This window comes from Leuresthes tenuis, unplaced genomic scaffold (assembly GCF_036924035.1).
Source record: "Leuresthes tenuis unplaced genomic scaffold, fLeuTen1.0.hap1 SCAF_19, whole genome shotgun sequence".
In the NCBI taxonomy this organism is placed as follows: Eukaryota; Metazoa; Chordata; class Actinopteri; order Atheriniformes; family Atherinopsidae; genus Leuresthes; species Leuresthes tenuis.
The window spans coordinates 25,640,249-25,656,567 of record NW_027325373.1 but is presented as its reverse complement, the minus strand read 5'-3'; the positions used below and the strand labels follow the sequence as shown (position 1 = coordinate 25,656,567).

The following is a 16,319-nucleotide window of genomic DNA, read 5'->3' as shown; positions in this document are numbered from 1 at the left end:
GAATCATGCAACATTCCCCACTTTAGAGTGACAAGGAAATCATATGCTAGTTCCTCTGAAACAGTCACCAAATACCTTTAATGACACTACATTTAGTATACCCTAACTTATTGACTGATGTGTATGTCTGGTGTAGACTACCATTTGGAGCAAGTCTCAGCATGGCCACAGAACTCTCTCCAGCTGGGTCAGGTGTCAGGATTGGCGCTGGACTCTGATTCTAACCTGGTCATTTTTCACAGAGGGGAACATCGCTGGGGACTTGGGTAAGCTGATTTCACCCACTGCATGTCTATCTTCTGATATAGGTCCTACTGAAAACTGATATCGTTTGTAATATAACTTGTTTATTACCATCACCTCTATCACACATCTGGATTAAATCTCACATTAGCCTTTTTCTCAAACAGGTTGTGGTTAGTTGATTTAATTTGTGGTTAATTTTAATTGAAAAAAAGACGTCCTCATTTACCCGCTGCTTATCCTTTTTGGAATTTCATATGTGGCAATCAGAGGCCATCGAGCCTGTGCTAACACACAAGTCAGTGTTGTGGAATCAGCTGAGTCCTGGTAGCATTGGTCAGAGTGGCAAATTCAGCAATACCCAGCTCTTCGGCATATCAGTCGTTTATCGACTTCAAGCCCCAGGTGTTTTGACTCACAAAACACTTTTCTTTCAAGCCTCCTGCCAAGATATATCTGAATGTCTTCACTGACAGTAGCAAATGATCTTAAGGACCCAATTACTTCAGTAATGACTCATTTGTGCAGCGGATTCCAAAATCTGTCATGAATACCGCCATTTTGAATTTACCACGGAGAGCGCCGAGCATTCATCGGGACATTAAGCCCCCTCCGCATCACTTACCGCTCTCCCTTCGCACCACTCACCGCCACATTCACTTTTGCCACGCCTCTTCAGTCTCCTACATTGGAAATGAATGGCAAGTGGCCACTTCCGTCGCTCGCTTTGTGTTCGGTGTGAGTCCAGGGTCAGGCGGATCCCAGCCACTCACTCTGAATGGGGCGAAGATTGTATGGAGCTCGTACTTAGCGACTGAATCATGTCATCATTAAAGCTTTTGCCCATGTCCCAGTGAGTGCCTGTTCTTCAGTCTGAGATGGCTGATGCAGACCGATGTGCAGTTTATAAGTTTATAAAGTGTAAAAACGACCGACGATGTTGTCCTTGACCGTCGGACCTTTTCCCGCTGACACAGGGATGTAATACATGCACTACATGTGCTGGCAGCGATAAACCAATCAGAGAACATTAGGTAATACGTACGCCTTATAATCAGGTGCGCCTTATGTATGGGTTAAGTACAGAAATGGATCCCATAATTGAGGGTGCGCTTTATAATCAGGTGAGCCTTATAGTGCGCAAAATACGGTAATTTAAGGAGTCACAATTTTGTCAATTATTCAATAAGTTACAAATTAGTTGAGGGAAGCATTTTGTCTCTCCTTCAGTATTTTGGCCACTACTCACTGTGAGCTGCTATCATTGCATTTTATGTCACACGAATGACTGTTGAATGACTGAAGGAAAGTCACTCCACACTCTTTTGGGTTTTCAGCTCTTTTAACAGTCAGGCTCAATACCAGCAGAGGTCTCTTGGGCCTATCCAGCAATCCACTATTCTGGTTGTGGACCCCGTCAAAGGCAGAATCCTGAAGGCCTCTGGCAGAAACATGTAAGAATGCTGTATTTTTATTTGGTGTGAAAGAAAACATGTTATTCTATTCAGCAGAACTGCTTTAAGAATGAATTTCTTTCTAAATTGGCAGGTTTTATTTGCCTCATGGAATAACTACAGACAAGGACAATAATTACTGGGTTACTGATGTGGCTCTTCATCAGGTAAGGCACAGTTTGGGTCTGAATACAACTGAGTGTATATCAGCTGGCTCAAGCCAGTACTGCATGACTTCAATGGGTAGCATATGTGCTGTACTGAATATATTTGACAGCAGATAAGTAATGGGAATGGTGCCAGAAAAGGTATGTCTTGTGTCCATATCACATATACAGACACTTTAATTCTACATTTCTTGATAATTATATTTTAATGATGACCATATTATTACGTAGTCACACCGCATATATTTAGATTTTAGATCATACAGAACAGTGTTTAGAAGCAGAAGATGTGATGTGTGTTTGATGTACTTAGCAGGGCCAGTGAAGACTTGTTAACTTGTTCAATACTCTGTACTTCCTTAGGTGTTGAAAGTGAGCAGTGACGGCAGAGATAGAACTCTGCTGGAACTGGGAGAGGCTTTTACTCCAGGAAGTGACAACAACCATTTCTGCCAACCAACTGATGTGGCTGTCGACACTGAAACAGGGAACATCTTTGTGTCTGATGGCTACTGTAATGCGAGGATACTTAAGTTCTCTGCTGATGGCAAATACCTGTCTCAGTGGGGCGCAGGTATCTGACTTCCTTTGTATTTACTCACACTTTGGAAAGGCATAAAAAGCCAAAGGAGCTTATAAACAAGCAGTTGAACTGTAAGGTAGTGTTTGTCAACTAAATTCTGTTGAACACCATCCTGTCGTTCTTGTTAGTGTGTCCATTTGGTGGCTCCTTCCCAGCACTATGACACATGACCTTTTTTCTGATAACAGTTTAACTGCTGTTATATGAAGACCTAGCATTACTTCTTTGCTTTGTATTATCAACATTATTTGCCATCAATCAACTAATCTATTCAACAGCCTGCTTACTGCATTTTTTTTAAACGTCAAGTAACAAATTTAAACAAGTATGACAGTCTGGTGCACCAGTGTGTAGCCCTTGCCATGTAACCTTTCAGAATGAATGGTGCTTTTGCAGATGTTCAAATTACCCATGTGAACCAATTTACCAGCAGACATCACTGATGCTGGATTTTTGCCCTGATAACAGGCTACTTCCCTTACAGCTTAGAAACTGCAGCATCCATGATATAAAAAAACAAACTTATATTAGATTCATTAAGCCTCTAAGCAGTTTTGTGCTTTGTCTTAGGGTTAGGGTATATGCATGACTTTTCTCAGCTTGATGAATTTGAAACTTTATGGATCTAGTGGTGTGTTTTAAAGATTGTGCACTACCTCAGTGTCAGAAAATCATAACCATGGTTTTCAGCCTTGTTCTTTGTTAAAAGAGACAGAGTTTTTTCCTATTTTGTCCCCTCTTTTTAGGAGCCTATTTGAAAAGTAATTTATTTTTTGCCCATGCAGTGTTTCACAGAGTGGCAAAGCCATCACATCTCTTCCTTTTTTCCTCAATTTTTTTTTAAAAGTTCAACTAAGACAATTAGCTAGTTCTAGAAAAAAGGTTCTGTATCCCAAAATAACTTGTATTTTTAATTTTGAGATTATATAAAGTGTCCTCTATCCAGTGGACATGTGGTGGGGATGGGTACACTCTCAGTTGCAACCAGGTTCATGAAGGCTACGGAAATGCAAACTGAGCATTCACACTCAAAGGTCTTCACATCTGCTGCCATGGTTTGCAAATAATTGTGTCATAACTGCCTTGATTTCCACAACCAGGGCCTCGTTTAGCTGCAGTGGTATGGTGAGCTCAGTTCAGCTTAGCAGGTGCTCACCATAAACTTAGAACAGGAGTTTAAGGAACCAGGTTGTTGGCAAAGGTTCTTTGATGTTGTCGTGGAGGCCAAGAATCTTCTTTTGTTCTGGCAACACTGATTTTCTTAGCTTTCAGCTTAGCATTATCTACAGCCATTGCTGTCAACTCTATTTTCATAGCTTGCAGTTTATGGCTGGTAGTATCGGCGGAATATTCCAATGGCACAAAACACTGTTGGAGATCTAAAGTGGGTGTCAATATTGCCCAACTTCACCTCAAGTTTGGAGAATGTTGTGTTGAACTGCCAAGGATGATGCCTTGTGTTTCACTTGCATTTTTGTTGGATCTGGATATATTTTTGATGCATGAGGATACTATCAAAGGCTAAAGGTTAGAACCCTGTCCACACATTTAATTTTAAAAGTTTTGCCTTTTCGTGGATGCTCCTTTAACACCCTGTCATGTAACTGACCTGGTGTTATGTCACCACGTTGGTTGGTACATGTTGCACCAGGTGTTGTTTTCTCACAATTATTTCAGTGTTACTGTAATCAGAAACTAATTACAGTCAACCTGGTTGCTATGTGCTGGTCTGAGTGGCAGCAAGTCTGAGTAGCTCCCCCTGTCTCTAACAACAGAAGAGGTGGGTCCTGAAATGTTTGACCAGACTTTAGTCAGGGAAGGCTGCAGGCCCAGAAGGAACGTGTCCAAGGCTTCTGAAGGACTGTGCAGGATAACAATCAGCCCCTCTTAAGAGGCTCTTCAGTACAAGCCCTCGTATGAACAAAGTACCTGTCTCATACCAGCAACCAAACTGAGGCTACCGGTGGAGCTGGATGATGACAGACCCGTGGCTCTGAAATACCACATAGTGAGGAACTTGGAGCAGTCCCTTGTCCGTGACATAAGACTGCAGGTCCTCTCCCGTTTTCCTGCCAATGATAAATTCTGGTCAAAAATAACTCCAAGGTTCCTCACTGTAGAACTAGAAGCCAAGGAAATACCATCTAGAGTAACTATATAACTAGACAATTTCTCCCTGAAGCGCTCAGGTCCAAAGAGAACAACTTCAGTTTTGTCTGAATTTAAAAGCAGACAGTTCTGAGTCATCCAGGTCTTTATGTCTTTAAGACAGGCTTGTAGTCTGACCAACCTGTAGGTTTCATCTGGTTTCATAGATAAGTACAGCTGAGTATCATCAGCATAACAATGGAAATTTATGCCATGCTGTCTGATAATGTTACCTAATGGAAGCATGTAGAAAGTAAAAAGAATCGGTCCAAGCACAGAACCCTGAGGAACTCCATGACTTACTCCAACGTGTGAGGAAGATTCTTCATTTACAAGAACAAACTGGAATCTATCAGATAAATATGACTTAAACCAGCCTAATGCAGTTCCTTTAATCCCAATAACATGTTCAAGTCTCTGTAACAGAATGCTGTGATCGATCGTATCAAATGCAGCACTGAGATCCAACAGGACAAGCACAGAAACAAGTCCGCTATCAGAGGCTAACAGGAGATCATTGGTAACTTTCACCAGTGCTGTTTCTGTGCTATGATGCACTCTGAATCCTGACTGAAACTCTTCAAACAGATTATTTCTATGTAAATGATCACAAAGTTGAACTGCAACTATTTTTTCAAGAACTTTGGACAAAAAGGGAGATTGGATATAGGTCGATAATTAGCCAACACTTCTGAATCAAGAGTAGGTTTTTTTAAGTAAAGGTTTAATTACAGCAACCTTAAAAGTCTGAGGTACATATCCTATCAACAAAGACCGATTGATCAAATCCGATATGGAAGTGTCAATTAAGGGGAAATCCTCCTTGAACAGTCTGGTTGTAAGCATCTGAACACTTTGTTTTGTTTTGTTTGTAAAAGTGTTTAATATGCATATTTGTTAATATGTCTGTCTGTCTCTGTCTCTGTCTGTCTAAAATTACGTTTCCTTTGTTTTTCCAACAACAGCCTTTTTGTTTGAATATGTAATGTGTTGGTATGTCCTACTTTAATATAAACATCGTGACTGTTTTTTTTTTTGGGATGTTGTGTCCAGCTTTACAGAAATGGGGTTTTAGTGCAATAAGAGTAACCCTAACCCTTGCAATAATTCAGATGGTTTACACGTCACTGCTACTCATGTACCACTGGCCACATCTTGTGTTATGTTTTGACTGAAGGTTCGTCAGACAGGAGAAGGCGCACACCGTTTCAGATCCCCCACAGTTTGGTGTTCCTCTCTGACAAGAAGGAGGTTTGTGTTGCTGACAGAGAGAACGGACGTATCCAGTGCTTCATAGCTGAAACTGGAGAGTTTGTCAAAGAGATAAAGCGAGATGAGTTTGGAGGAGAGGTGTTTGCCATCACCTACAGCCCTGCTGGAGGTCAGTATACTTACCTGATCTCTAATTTTCTTCTTATTCATCCAAACCATAGCAGCAGATTTTTTTTTTCTACAGAATTTTGTCATTATAATTTTCAGTCTTTTCAGCATAGCTAGAACCACTCAGCCCATGGTATTTTGGAAAGATTTACAATCTCTTTCTCAGATCTGGAGTAGCTCTGTTACATGAGAGAAAATCCTTATGACCGCATGAACACCATCAACCCAGTTTGACAGTTAGACTTCTTAAAAAACATGAAGGGAAATGCAGGATGCAGTTATTTAAAACGTGATCCAGACAGTAAATATAAGGATTATCTTAATATTTGTAAGTGTTTAACAGTTAATTTGTGTGTGTGTGTGTGTGTGTGTGTGTGTGTGTGTGTGTGTGTGTGTGTGTGTGTGTGTGTGTGTGTGTGTGTGTGTGTGTGTGTGTGTGTGTGTGTGTGTGTGTGTGTGTGTGTGTGTGTGTGTGTGTGTGTGTGTGTGTGTGTGTGTGTGTGTGTGTGTGTGTGTGTGTGTGTGTGTGTGTGCATTCTGCCTTCATACCCATTAGATGGATTGATTTTTGCAGTAAATGGGGAATCACCATATCGCTCGGCTCCACTCAGAGGTTTTGTCATAAATTATTCAACAAAAGAAATTTTGGATACCTTCAGTCCAAACAAAAAGGTAAACCCTCTTTAGACCACACTGACCTGCCTTGGCACTTTCCGTAACAACAGATACCTGCCTAAATTTGACCATGGGATGGGTACATTCTCCAGCTATGACATGTACAGACAACCACTCACATCTACACATATGACTGACATAGTAGCAGTTAACCTGCATATTTTTGTAATGGGGCTAAAAACCCAAATAAGCACTTATAAACGTATAAACTGCTCATCACTGAAATGACAGATCATTTAAAAAAAGTTTTCCGTATTGGAAGAACTACCTTGCATTCAGTGTGATTGTCGTGCTTAAAGGGGAACTCCGGTATTTTTAAACCCAGACCTTATTTCTGGCATGAAATACGTTCATCTGCTCACTGAGAACAGTTTGGTGTATCAGTATCAGATGAAATTCATTCATATATTATATGTATGATAAGAACTGATGCTGGTTTAAAAATGGAAAAAAAGATAATGATTGATAGTTTTTTTTTTTTTATAGCTTTACACATTTGTGTTAATGTGAGTATTTTATGGAGATGAAGAGGAAGTAAGGCCTATAGATGGCAGTATGGTGACATGATGATGAATATTTGTCTCAGCACCCTGAGGAACATCAGTTTTGATGTGTTGTTAGAGCTTCCAACAGTTCTGCTGCTTCAACAGGTGCTGCAAACCTTGTGGTTTCATTTCCAGTCCAGTCTAACCTTAATTTGATGCAGTTTGCAAGGTTATTATGTTACATACTCATAGGCTGGGGAAGACAGAGAAATCTTTGATAATTCAGTTCAAGTTGTTTCAGTTGCAAATCTTTAAAAGCCATCAGCAACAAGCTTTAGAGTCATCAGTCTTTGTTTTAGGATATCTAAAGATTATCACCTGCTGACATATCTCTATACAGGATGAACATCAGTCAGTATTTGACTGACTCTCCATGCACCCATTGTCCTGGAGCATAAACTAATTGCAAGTGATTCCCATTTGGTGAAGGTTAGCATCAGCTGTCATAATGGTGTTATTTACATTACACACAAGCTGAAAAAAGCTATTCACGAATGTGTGAAACTGATTTTTCATGTGTGTCATCCTCAGTGGACATTTCCTACTCAAGAACATAAAATGTTTCCAATAATTTTCTTTTGCCACCGAAGTCGCACTCATAACTGTGTTAGTCATGACATGGGTATACATGTGGTCTATCCTGATCTTGACCAGCCCTGCCAGCTTTGGTCAAGTGGTTGGTGGCTGTTGCAATTCGACATCAAGATTTATTTATTTATTATTGATTATGACGAAAAACTCCAGCATCTCATGTAACATGTCGTCGAAGAGTCCTAAAGACAAAGAATGAACATTTCCACAATACTGCCATAAAGAATGAGGAGCCAAGGTTAATTTCCTCCTTCCTGAGACAAAAAGACATGTACTGTACAGAGATCATTTGGATTAATTGGTGCTGTGTGATTTATTTTTCAACTTTGACTTATGAATAGATCTGTATTTTCCTTCATTACAGGAGTTTAAAATGCCTCATGACATCGTGGAAACAGGGGATGGCAGCATTTTTGTTGGCGATGCAGTCAGTAAATCAGTCTTCAAGTTTACTGCTCAGAGTAAGCTCATCTTTATTAATTAGGGTTTTAAAAAGTACTTATAAGTGGTCAGCGTCTTATCTGCAGTAGACAGCAACCAGAAGGCTCTCTGTTTAGATCATCAGAAGCTTTGTCAACAGGTGAGCTAAAAGCGAATCAAAACGGTGCCACAAGAAAAGCACATTTTTCACCATGTAAAACAACTCAGATCTACCCAAGAATTCCATGTTCCCAGCAAACACTATATTATGGATATTTACACTATTTGCAGACGCTGTCTCTACATGGACACTGTGCTAGAGGAAGCGTTAACAACTCTGTGATGCAGGAGTGAAATGGTGTAAATAAAGATTTGCTCAGACTGCTATGACATCTTTTAGGTTTGAGTTGTATTAGATGGGGGAAAATTGGCTCTTCTGATGAACCTGTTCTCTGTAGCTTTTAGCTTTAGCTCACCTGTCAGGAAAGTTAGATTCTCCAAACTATGAGCGTTCTGACCACTGACTACTGATATGTATTCCTACAGCCCCACTTTTACAAAAAAAAGTCTTTCAATGTTCTAACAGAAGTCCATAGTTTGATTTTTTTGGGTCAGGGTTAGTTAAAATTTTATTTTTGCTGTTTTGTTTGTTGTAGCTTTGCAGATGAATTTTCTAACCTTCTACATAGAAATCACTAAACTACATTACCTCGTTCCAAAGAAACTTTTTTATATTCATTTTCCAGAGCTTCATCGATCAGTCAAGAAAGCTGGAATTGAGGTTCAGGAACTTGAAGGTAAGTTCTGCAGAATTTGATTTGCTGCTGTCCATCATTCAGTCTGTTGCCTTGATGTTTCAAAAAGGCAAAGAAGAGTTGTTCGTGGTCATTATTAGAATACCTGCAGCCACTGTTCCCTATTCAAGCTCTAAACCTCTTGATTTGTTTTATAAAACAACATTTACTACCCAAGTAGTATATCCAGGTAACAGTATCATGAATACTTCTGTTTGTAAGAATCAAATGATGCAGTCCAGGTTATGTTTGATGCACTGATCTGCAACATCTTTTCTCCTACAGTGTTGTATTTTCTGACAGTTGACAGGTCGAGAAGAGCAACAAATAAGTAGCAGTCTAGAATTTGTTCCATCAGTTTCAGAAGAATTTGTTGTGTGGTTGCCAAAAGTTTCAAGGTTAGCTGGATCTCATGTGATTGAGACTGAAGAGTTAAAAACTATGTTTAGCTCATCTCTGAGAAACATTATGCTATATTACAAATAAACTATGATGGTGATGTTTGGTGGTGTGGTCTTGCAAACAATATGTAAAGATCTGGAATAGGACAGGATTAAGTATTTAGAAGCAGAAGGTTAACATGTTTCCATGAGAAAAACATTTCCAAAGGTTCTTTGTTTTTGAACACTAGTTGAGTTTGCAGCTAGTATGAGAATTAGCACCATGGCTCTGTATCAGAAAAGCGTGGTTTGTCCTCCACAGGTAGGGAGTGATTTGCTGCCTTACATGGAGAAGTTTAAATTCGAGGATGCTTTGCTCTCACATTGGGTTAGCACAGAGCAGGAGACTGATGTGGCAGCGTCTGCATTGATGTGTATGCAGCTCTACCGCCTTATCTGATGGTGGGGAATGTGAGACCCAAAAGTCAGGAAGGTCCAGAAACGGAGAAATGCACTGGGCTCCCACAAATTCTGAGGAGCTCCAGTTTAACCCTCCAGACACAGGACTAACCCCAGAACCTACCCGCTATGCCGTATCCGTTGATGAGGTGACTGATAGTTCAGATTTTTTTTTTCCCACCATGGAGGTCATGAAACCTGTCACGGAATATACCAACCTACATGAGGAAGGGCCGAGTGGAAGGACCAAGATGTCACTACCGTGCAGGCTAACTTTGGACTCATCCTGTTGGCCGCCGCCTATCAGTCCCGCGGCGAAGCGACACGCTTTCTGTGAGATGACCATACGGGCCACTATTGTTTATCTTTTGGGCTATCATTTCTGTCAAAAATGTTGGTCTGATCTGCAGAATCCTGTGTTTTGACAACCGGTTGTCCAGACCGTGGCACCGGGGAGCGGATAAGCTGGCTCCAGAAATCTGGGATCTGTGGACTGCCCAGCTCCCTCAAACGTTCAGTCCCGCTGTGCACAAGTAACTTGAGCCATATGGGGTTGTTGCGAATTCACGCAGCCTCGTTTTAGCAGCTTAGGTTGGCTTGGGTGACCCAACCATCCGTGTTCCCTGCACGGACAGTTGTGTTCTGCACCTGCAAAAAAATGTGGACAAATGTGTGCAAGGAGCACTACAACTCTTATACAACTGTTATTCAGGATATGTTCATTTATAGGTCGTATTCTTGTTTTTTTTGTTGTTATAATAAATAAGTTGATATGCTATGGGCAATAGGTGAGGTTTTTTATTAAAGGACAAAAGCTAATGAATATTTTGTATCTACGATTGCAGGTTGAAAAATTTAAATTAAACCACAAATTTGAATATTGTGCAGCCTGATTTTGATGGGCACATTTTTGTACAAAGGGTTCATAACGTATTTGACATTGAGTAAAAGAATAACGCAAAGAAATTTAGCTGCTAATCTTTCAAATATACCAAAATGCAATAATGAAACCATATATTATGCGGTTTGCATGAAGTATAGAAAATGAATTCTTTATTGTGTTTTTAAACCATGAAATAAAGTTGTATCATGATTTACGGGATAAAATTGACAAAATTCATTCATATTTTATATGTATGGTAAGAACTGATGCTGGTTTAAAAATCGAAAAAAAAAACAGTAATTGATAGTTTTTTTAATAGCTTTATTTATTTATGAGTACACTTTTGTGTTAATGTATTTTATGAAATATTTCTTCTTCAAAAAAACAAATGCATATAAATAAATGTTGCTAGTAATCTCACATATACCAGCATGCAATAATAAAAAATAAAAAAATCCAGTTTGCATGAAGTATTTTGAAAATAAATGATTTATTATCTTTTTAGACCATGAAACTTGGAAAATAAAGGGTTAAAATAAAAACTTAAAAGACAAATTAATATTTGATAATTATGATCAGGACTCATGATAAATATTCCAAAAAAAAATTATTATTATATACAACTCATACATTTTTATCATTTGCTACATAAAAAATTTACAGTAGATTTTCATGTTGTGGAATGTATTGTAATTCCCTTTTGATGCGATTGTTAAGAAGGGCTGTTCTTTGCATTTTAGTTTGGGTTTCATTCCCTTCTACTTGAGTGGAAACATCACACCACACTATTCCTGCATTTGATAGTAATGCACAGAAAAGAACACTCAGAATTGTAGGCCCACTCTTAACTTTGAGGAATATTTTTTTTTAGGTTTAGGCCTTTGTATGTGGGGATATCCTGTCACTGTTGTAGATGTGCGTCCATGATAACTCAGATCTACCATTCCTGTCACCAAATCCCATTTTAATCTCTTATCAAATCTCTACTCATGCAGAAATAGAGGCATTCGTCCAAACCAAGATGAAGCCGGATCAGAACATTTCAAAGACAGCAGCCATCCAAGAGAAACAAACTGTGGCTCAACAGTCTGATTCACGGGTGGAGGTGGAAGAGAAGAAGAGTTCAGAGAAGTCAAACAGACAGGATAGTGTTCTCCCAGCCATAATCAGCACCCTGCTTCTCCTCCCTCTGCTACTTGTCATCTTCATTGGAGTGTTCATGTGCTGGAGGAAAAACAGTATGTATGACATGAATAAACACACCTCAGAAGTAAAAAAAAAAAACAGAAAAACAATTCCATCTTAAAGGGGAACTCCAGTATTTTTAAACCTAGACCTTATTTCTGGCAGGAAATACGTTCATCCACTCACCGAGAACAGTTTGGTGAAAGTCTGCGTCCTTCGGAAGATAATTAGATTCTTCGAGTGAACGGGGCTTAGACAATGCAGCCTCTAGGCATTATCTGTCTTTATTTCACCAATACTTTAAGAAGAATGAATGAATGAACGTGTGCTATAGCTCTGTTAGCTCATAGCTCTGTTAGCTCATAGCTGCTGTGTTGTTGTTATTGGCGGCTATCGGGGGGCTTATAGAGGGCTTTCCACACCCTCGTCTACTGGGATGATGTCATCGAAGCCCGCTGCTGCTGCACAGCTCATTCACTCCGGTAAGGACATCCATCGTACTCAAAGTTGTTGTCTGCGTCGTCAAAATCTGATAAATATCCTGCCATGTTGCACAAAACTATCAGCAGTGTGAAGTTAGCCGACTGTCACAGAGCACGGAGTGAATAAGCTGTGCTGCAGCCGCGCGTCAATGACGTAGATAAGTAGATAAACATATTTCATGCCAGAAATAAGGTTGAGGTTTAAAAATACTGGAGTTCCCCTTTAATAGTACCCATTTCACTGTAATAGTTTTTTTTCCTCCACTTTGTTCTGCCCACTTTGCTTTGTTGGATTTTATGCTGCCGATATCTTGTACTCACTCACTTTAAAATCATTTTATATCTTTGCAGAACAATGTGAGGTAAAAGAGCCTCACTCTGTGGGAGGTATCTTGGGAAAAATAAAAGGTAATGATTCTGAAGATAAATAAGTTGTATTGAATGTGACTATAACTATATGAACTGGAGAGAACTGAAATCTCTTAACATGAAGTGGTTTTCTGTTGTATGCAGACTGTATTCTGACTACAAGGATCATGTTTTTCTGCACACACTGTGGGACGAACCTGTACACTCGTCCATCTGTCTGTTTCTGCTACCAAAGAGTTTGTTGTTAAGTTCTAAAATAATTTATTATGAAGACAGTGACTGATAAAAGTCAATGCCCACTGCTCCATGAAATTAACTCATTGCTGAATATTTTTGAAAGTTTAACAATTGAGCCAGAAAAGGGGGGCATATTCATTTTGGCACTACACCAGCTTGTAAATCAAGAGACTTGTAACTTTTAAACTTAAAGCAATGTCCGTCCCCTCAGACATAGTTTCCAACATTGGGAATGTCAGAGAGTGCATCAGAGTTAGTAAACATGTCACGTTTATGGACCTTTAAAGTTTAGTTTCTACTAGCGATGTCTTTTTCTTTTAATTTTTTCCTAACAAAATATTTGTCTTTCTTCAGATATGCTTTAAATGATACCTTCATTTTTTCTCTCTGATCAGGCAAAGCAGTGAGTAGCCTGAACCTGGGAAACTTCTTTGCATCTCATAAGGGATACAGTCGTCAGGGCTTTGACCAACTGAGTACTGAAGGCAGCGACCAAGAGAAGAATGTCGAGGACAGCAGCGACTCTGAGAATGAGGAGTACTCTGCTCTCCCGCCTTCACAGTCCTGCTCTTAAGCACCAGAGCATAACAGCTGTTAGTCTTTTGCTTACATTGCATTATGCTTCTTAATCATGTGTGTAACTGCCAATCCTGCCGTTTACTGTATATATTTAAATGTGGTGTTGTATATAAATTGTATTAATGATAATTCATTGTTTTTTCCCTGATTGATGTTCTTTTGACGGAAACTTCTCAGTCCACAAAACAAATAGCTATCAAGTCAGATTCACCCTTAAAACAAGAAAGCAAATCTTATTATTCTTATTATTTGATCGATTGTTGTTATTCTATTTTTTTTTTTAATGTGTTATTTATTTGTGGTAAAAAAAAAAAAAATCATTTCAAGCCTGCAGCCATCTGAAGGGAGCAGGACACAGGTGATTTATTTGCTCAGTCACAGCTGCTTTAACAGATTTCTTTACATTTCATTGTCCAAATAAGAACGATGGTAAGTGGAATTATTTGGATATTACTTTTAATTTATTGTGATTTCAAAATGAACAGACCACAGCGCTAATTTTAATATACAGTTTACACTTCCTTAAGTCTCTGCCATAGTATTATTATTCAAAGTGAATGTTTATCGTAGTTCACTTATTCACAATTTCACTTCGACTTCTGTGCCTTTTAACATCTAATTTTGCCTTTCTCAATTAGAAAAGAAAAAAAATAGATGTTTCCCGGGACACATTTCTGAAATGATGGGTTGGTAGCTTAAATAGTTTTTAACTATACAACAGTGGCAATTAGGCTGAAAGCCTCAGTAAATTTAATGTTTAACTCTGGGTTTCTCAAAGACTTAATTGGTATTTTAATATTCAAGTTTAGAATCATTAGATCATTGCTAAACACTGAGTAGGTTCCATAGAAATGTTAAAAATGTGAAAATTTGTTGTGTTTCAACCTGAAAAAGAAAGTTTAACAAGGACATTCTACTATAAATAGCATCTCCATTAAGTAGAATAATGTCTTTGTCCAGAAGTGCGATTAGTAATGAGACCAAAAATGTCAGTTGGAAAGGTTTTCCTTTTAACCATTACGTATGCCTTTAAAATCACTAAAATTAAGTTTTTATTTGCACCTCAGACTTCAAGTCAGTCATTTGATAACATAAAGAAATTAGACAAGTAATATAAACTGAATTTAAAATGATCTACAATAATTGGTCAAGTTGAGTGAAATTAATCATAATCTGGGAATATTTCAGGAAATTAACAGTACAGTGAAATGTTTAGCAACAACCCAGTTCAGTTTTAATTCTAACAATTAACATGCAAGAATGAAAACTAGTCAACCAATAAAAACAGATACAGAAGGCACACAGATACCATTCAGAAGGTCCAATTGCATTCTGGATTCTTGGATTTTAATTTATTTACTCAGCCTTTCATTTTCAATGTTTAGGTCATATGTATGTTTAAACATTCATCAATTAGTTATGAATTGTAAATACTCACCAATTTACTACAAAGTTGGAAAGACTGATTTTGTGAACAGCATGCCATAGATTTCTAACAACATCGGCACATGTGGGCTACATGATGTTTGTTGTGACACTGATTTAGCTTCAAGAGTACTATTTTAAGTAACAATGTTATTTGTGTAATAAAGTGTCTGCAAAGCATAACGGTGTCCTGGATCAGACCAGCCAATCATTTGGTTAAATGACAAATGATTTTTGGCCTTTGCCATCGGCCTGTCACATGTATTAATTCACATCTACCATAAGAGTTCCTTACTCTCATAGTTTTAGTTCTTCTACTGTGTGTGTTAAGTAACTAAAGACTGACAACATAAAACACAAATCTGTGAAGGGTACCACTGCTAATGATTTCAGAAGGGCATTGTGTGAAGTAAACAAAAATATTTAAAAGCATAAATAAAGGGACAGAGAAAAGTGATGGTTTTTATGTTTACATGGAGATTTACATAAGATTATGTGACCTGATTGAAAAGTAGAGGTCTTACCATAACTTTACAACAGGCAATGAAATTAAATGCTATCACATTAAGACATCCACCCAACAAGCTCCTCTGCTTTGAGTTGATGATGAAAACAACCTGGTTAAAAATACTGGAAACTGTTAATGGAGAAGACAAAAGGTAAATGCTGACGAGAAAGAAACAGACAAGTAGTCCAGTTGATAGATGATGATGATGGAGTCCAGACAAAGACGAAACATATGCCTGTTTATTAGACTGAAATCAGAGATACCATGGGGGGCCTGTCTGGGGAACTGGCGAATGAGTAATTTTTAGACTCCTGTATACAAAAGGTTACCCATTCATTTGAAGACATCTATGTGTATAATATGTAAACATAATTGAAATGATACCAGATTGAAAATGGAAGTAAAAAAACAAGTTAGATAATGAATTTGCAGTGCAATCGAGCTCTCAGAGAAAGTGAGCCTAAAGAGGAGGGTTAGAAAATCCAATATTTTGACTCTGCCATCCATTATGGGGGTGGGATCTGTGGACACTCCATCTAGCCCACCCAAACGAGGCTCGCACCGACCCTGTACATACGCTCGAATCCACACACACATCTTTTCTTATATAACTTACAATTATGTACAATTAATATATAATAAAACAAGTTGATATATGTCCACACCAATACAAGTTACAATAAATATGAATAGTTATTGTAAACTAGGGTGAGTTTTAATTTGGTTTTATGATTATAGTGGATGGATATTATTATTATTGAAAGTTACATGGGTTTCACTCAGGTTAAGTTTGAGAGTTTTTACTCAGTGGT

At 38.5% G+C, this 16,319-nt stretch overlaps 1 protein-coding gene across 2 annotated transcripts in view; it reads left to right on the top strand.

Annotated features, from left to right (window-relative positions):
* pam (peptidylglycine alpha-amidating monooxygenase) overlaps window positions 1–15,182 on the top strand; it is a 74,238-nt gene extending 59,056 nt beyond the window's left edge. For both annotated transcript variants that reach the window (XM_072371251.1, XM_072371252.1), the window contains exons 15-25: window positions 137–266; window positions 1,581–1,697; window positions 1,792–1,864; window positions 2,228–2,438; window positions 5,773–5,976; window positions 6,532–6,647; window positions 8,151–8,247; window positions 8,953–9,003; window positions 11,718–11,960; window positions 12,741–12,797; window positions 13,391–15,182. In XM_072371251.1, coding sequence (XP_072227352.1) covers window positions 137–266; window positions 1,581–1,697; window positions 1,792–1,864; window positions 2,228–2,438; window positions 5,773–5,976; window positions 6,532–6,647; window positions 8,151–8,247; window positions 8,953–9,003; window positions 11,718–11,960; window positions 12,741–12,797; window positions 13,391–13,569 — 1,478 coding nt within the window. In that variant the 3' untranslated portion in view covers window positions 13,570–15,182. The remainder of the gene's footprint in view (window positions 1–136; window positions 267–1,580; window positions 1,698–1,791; window positions 1,865–2,227; window positions 2,439–5,772; window positions 5,977–6,531; window positions 6,648–8,150; window positions 8,248–8,952; window positions 9,004–11,717; window positions 11,961–12,740; window positions 12,798–13,390) is intronic.
* The last annotated feature ends 1,137 nt before the right edge of the window (window positions 15,183–16,319 follow it).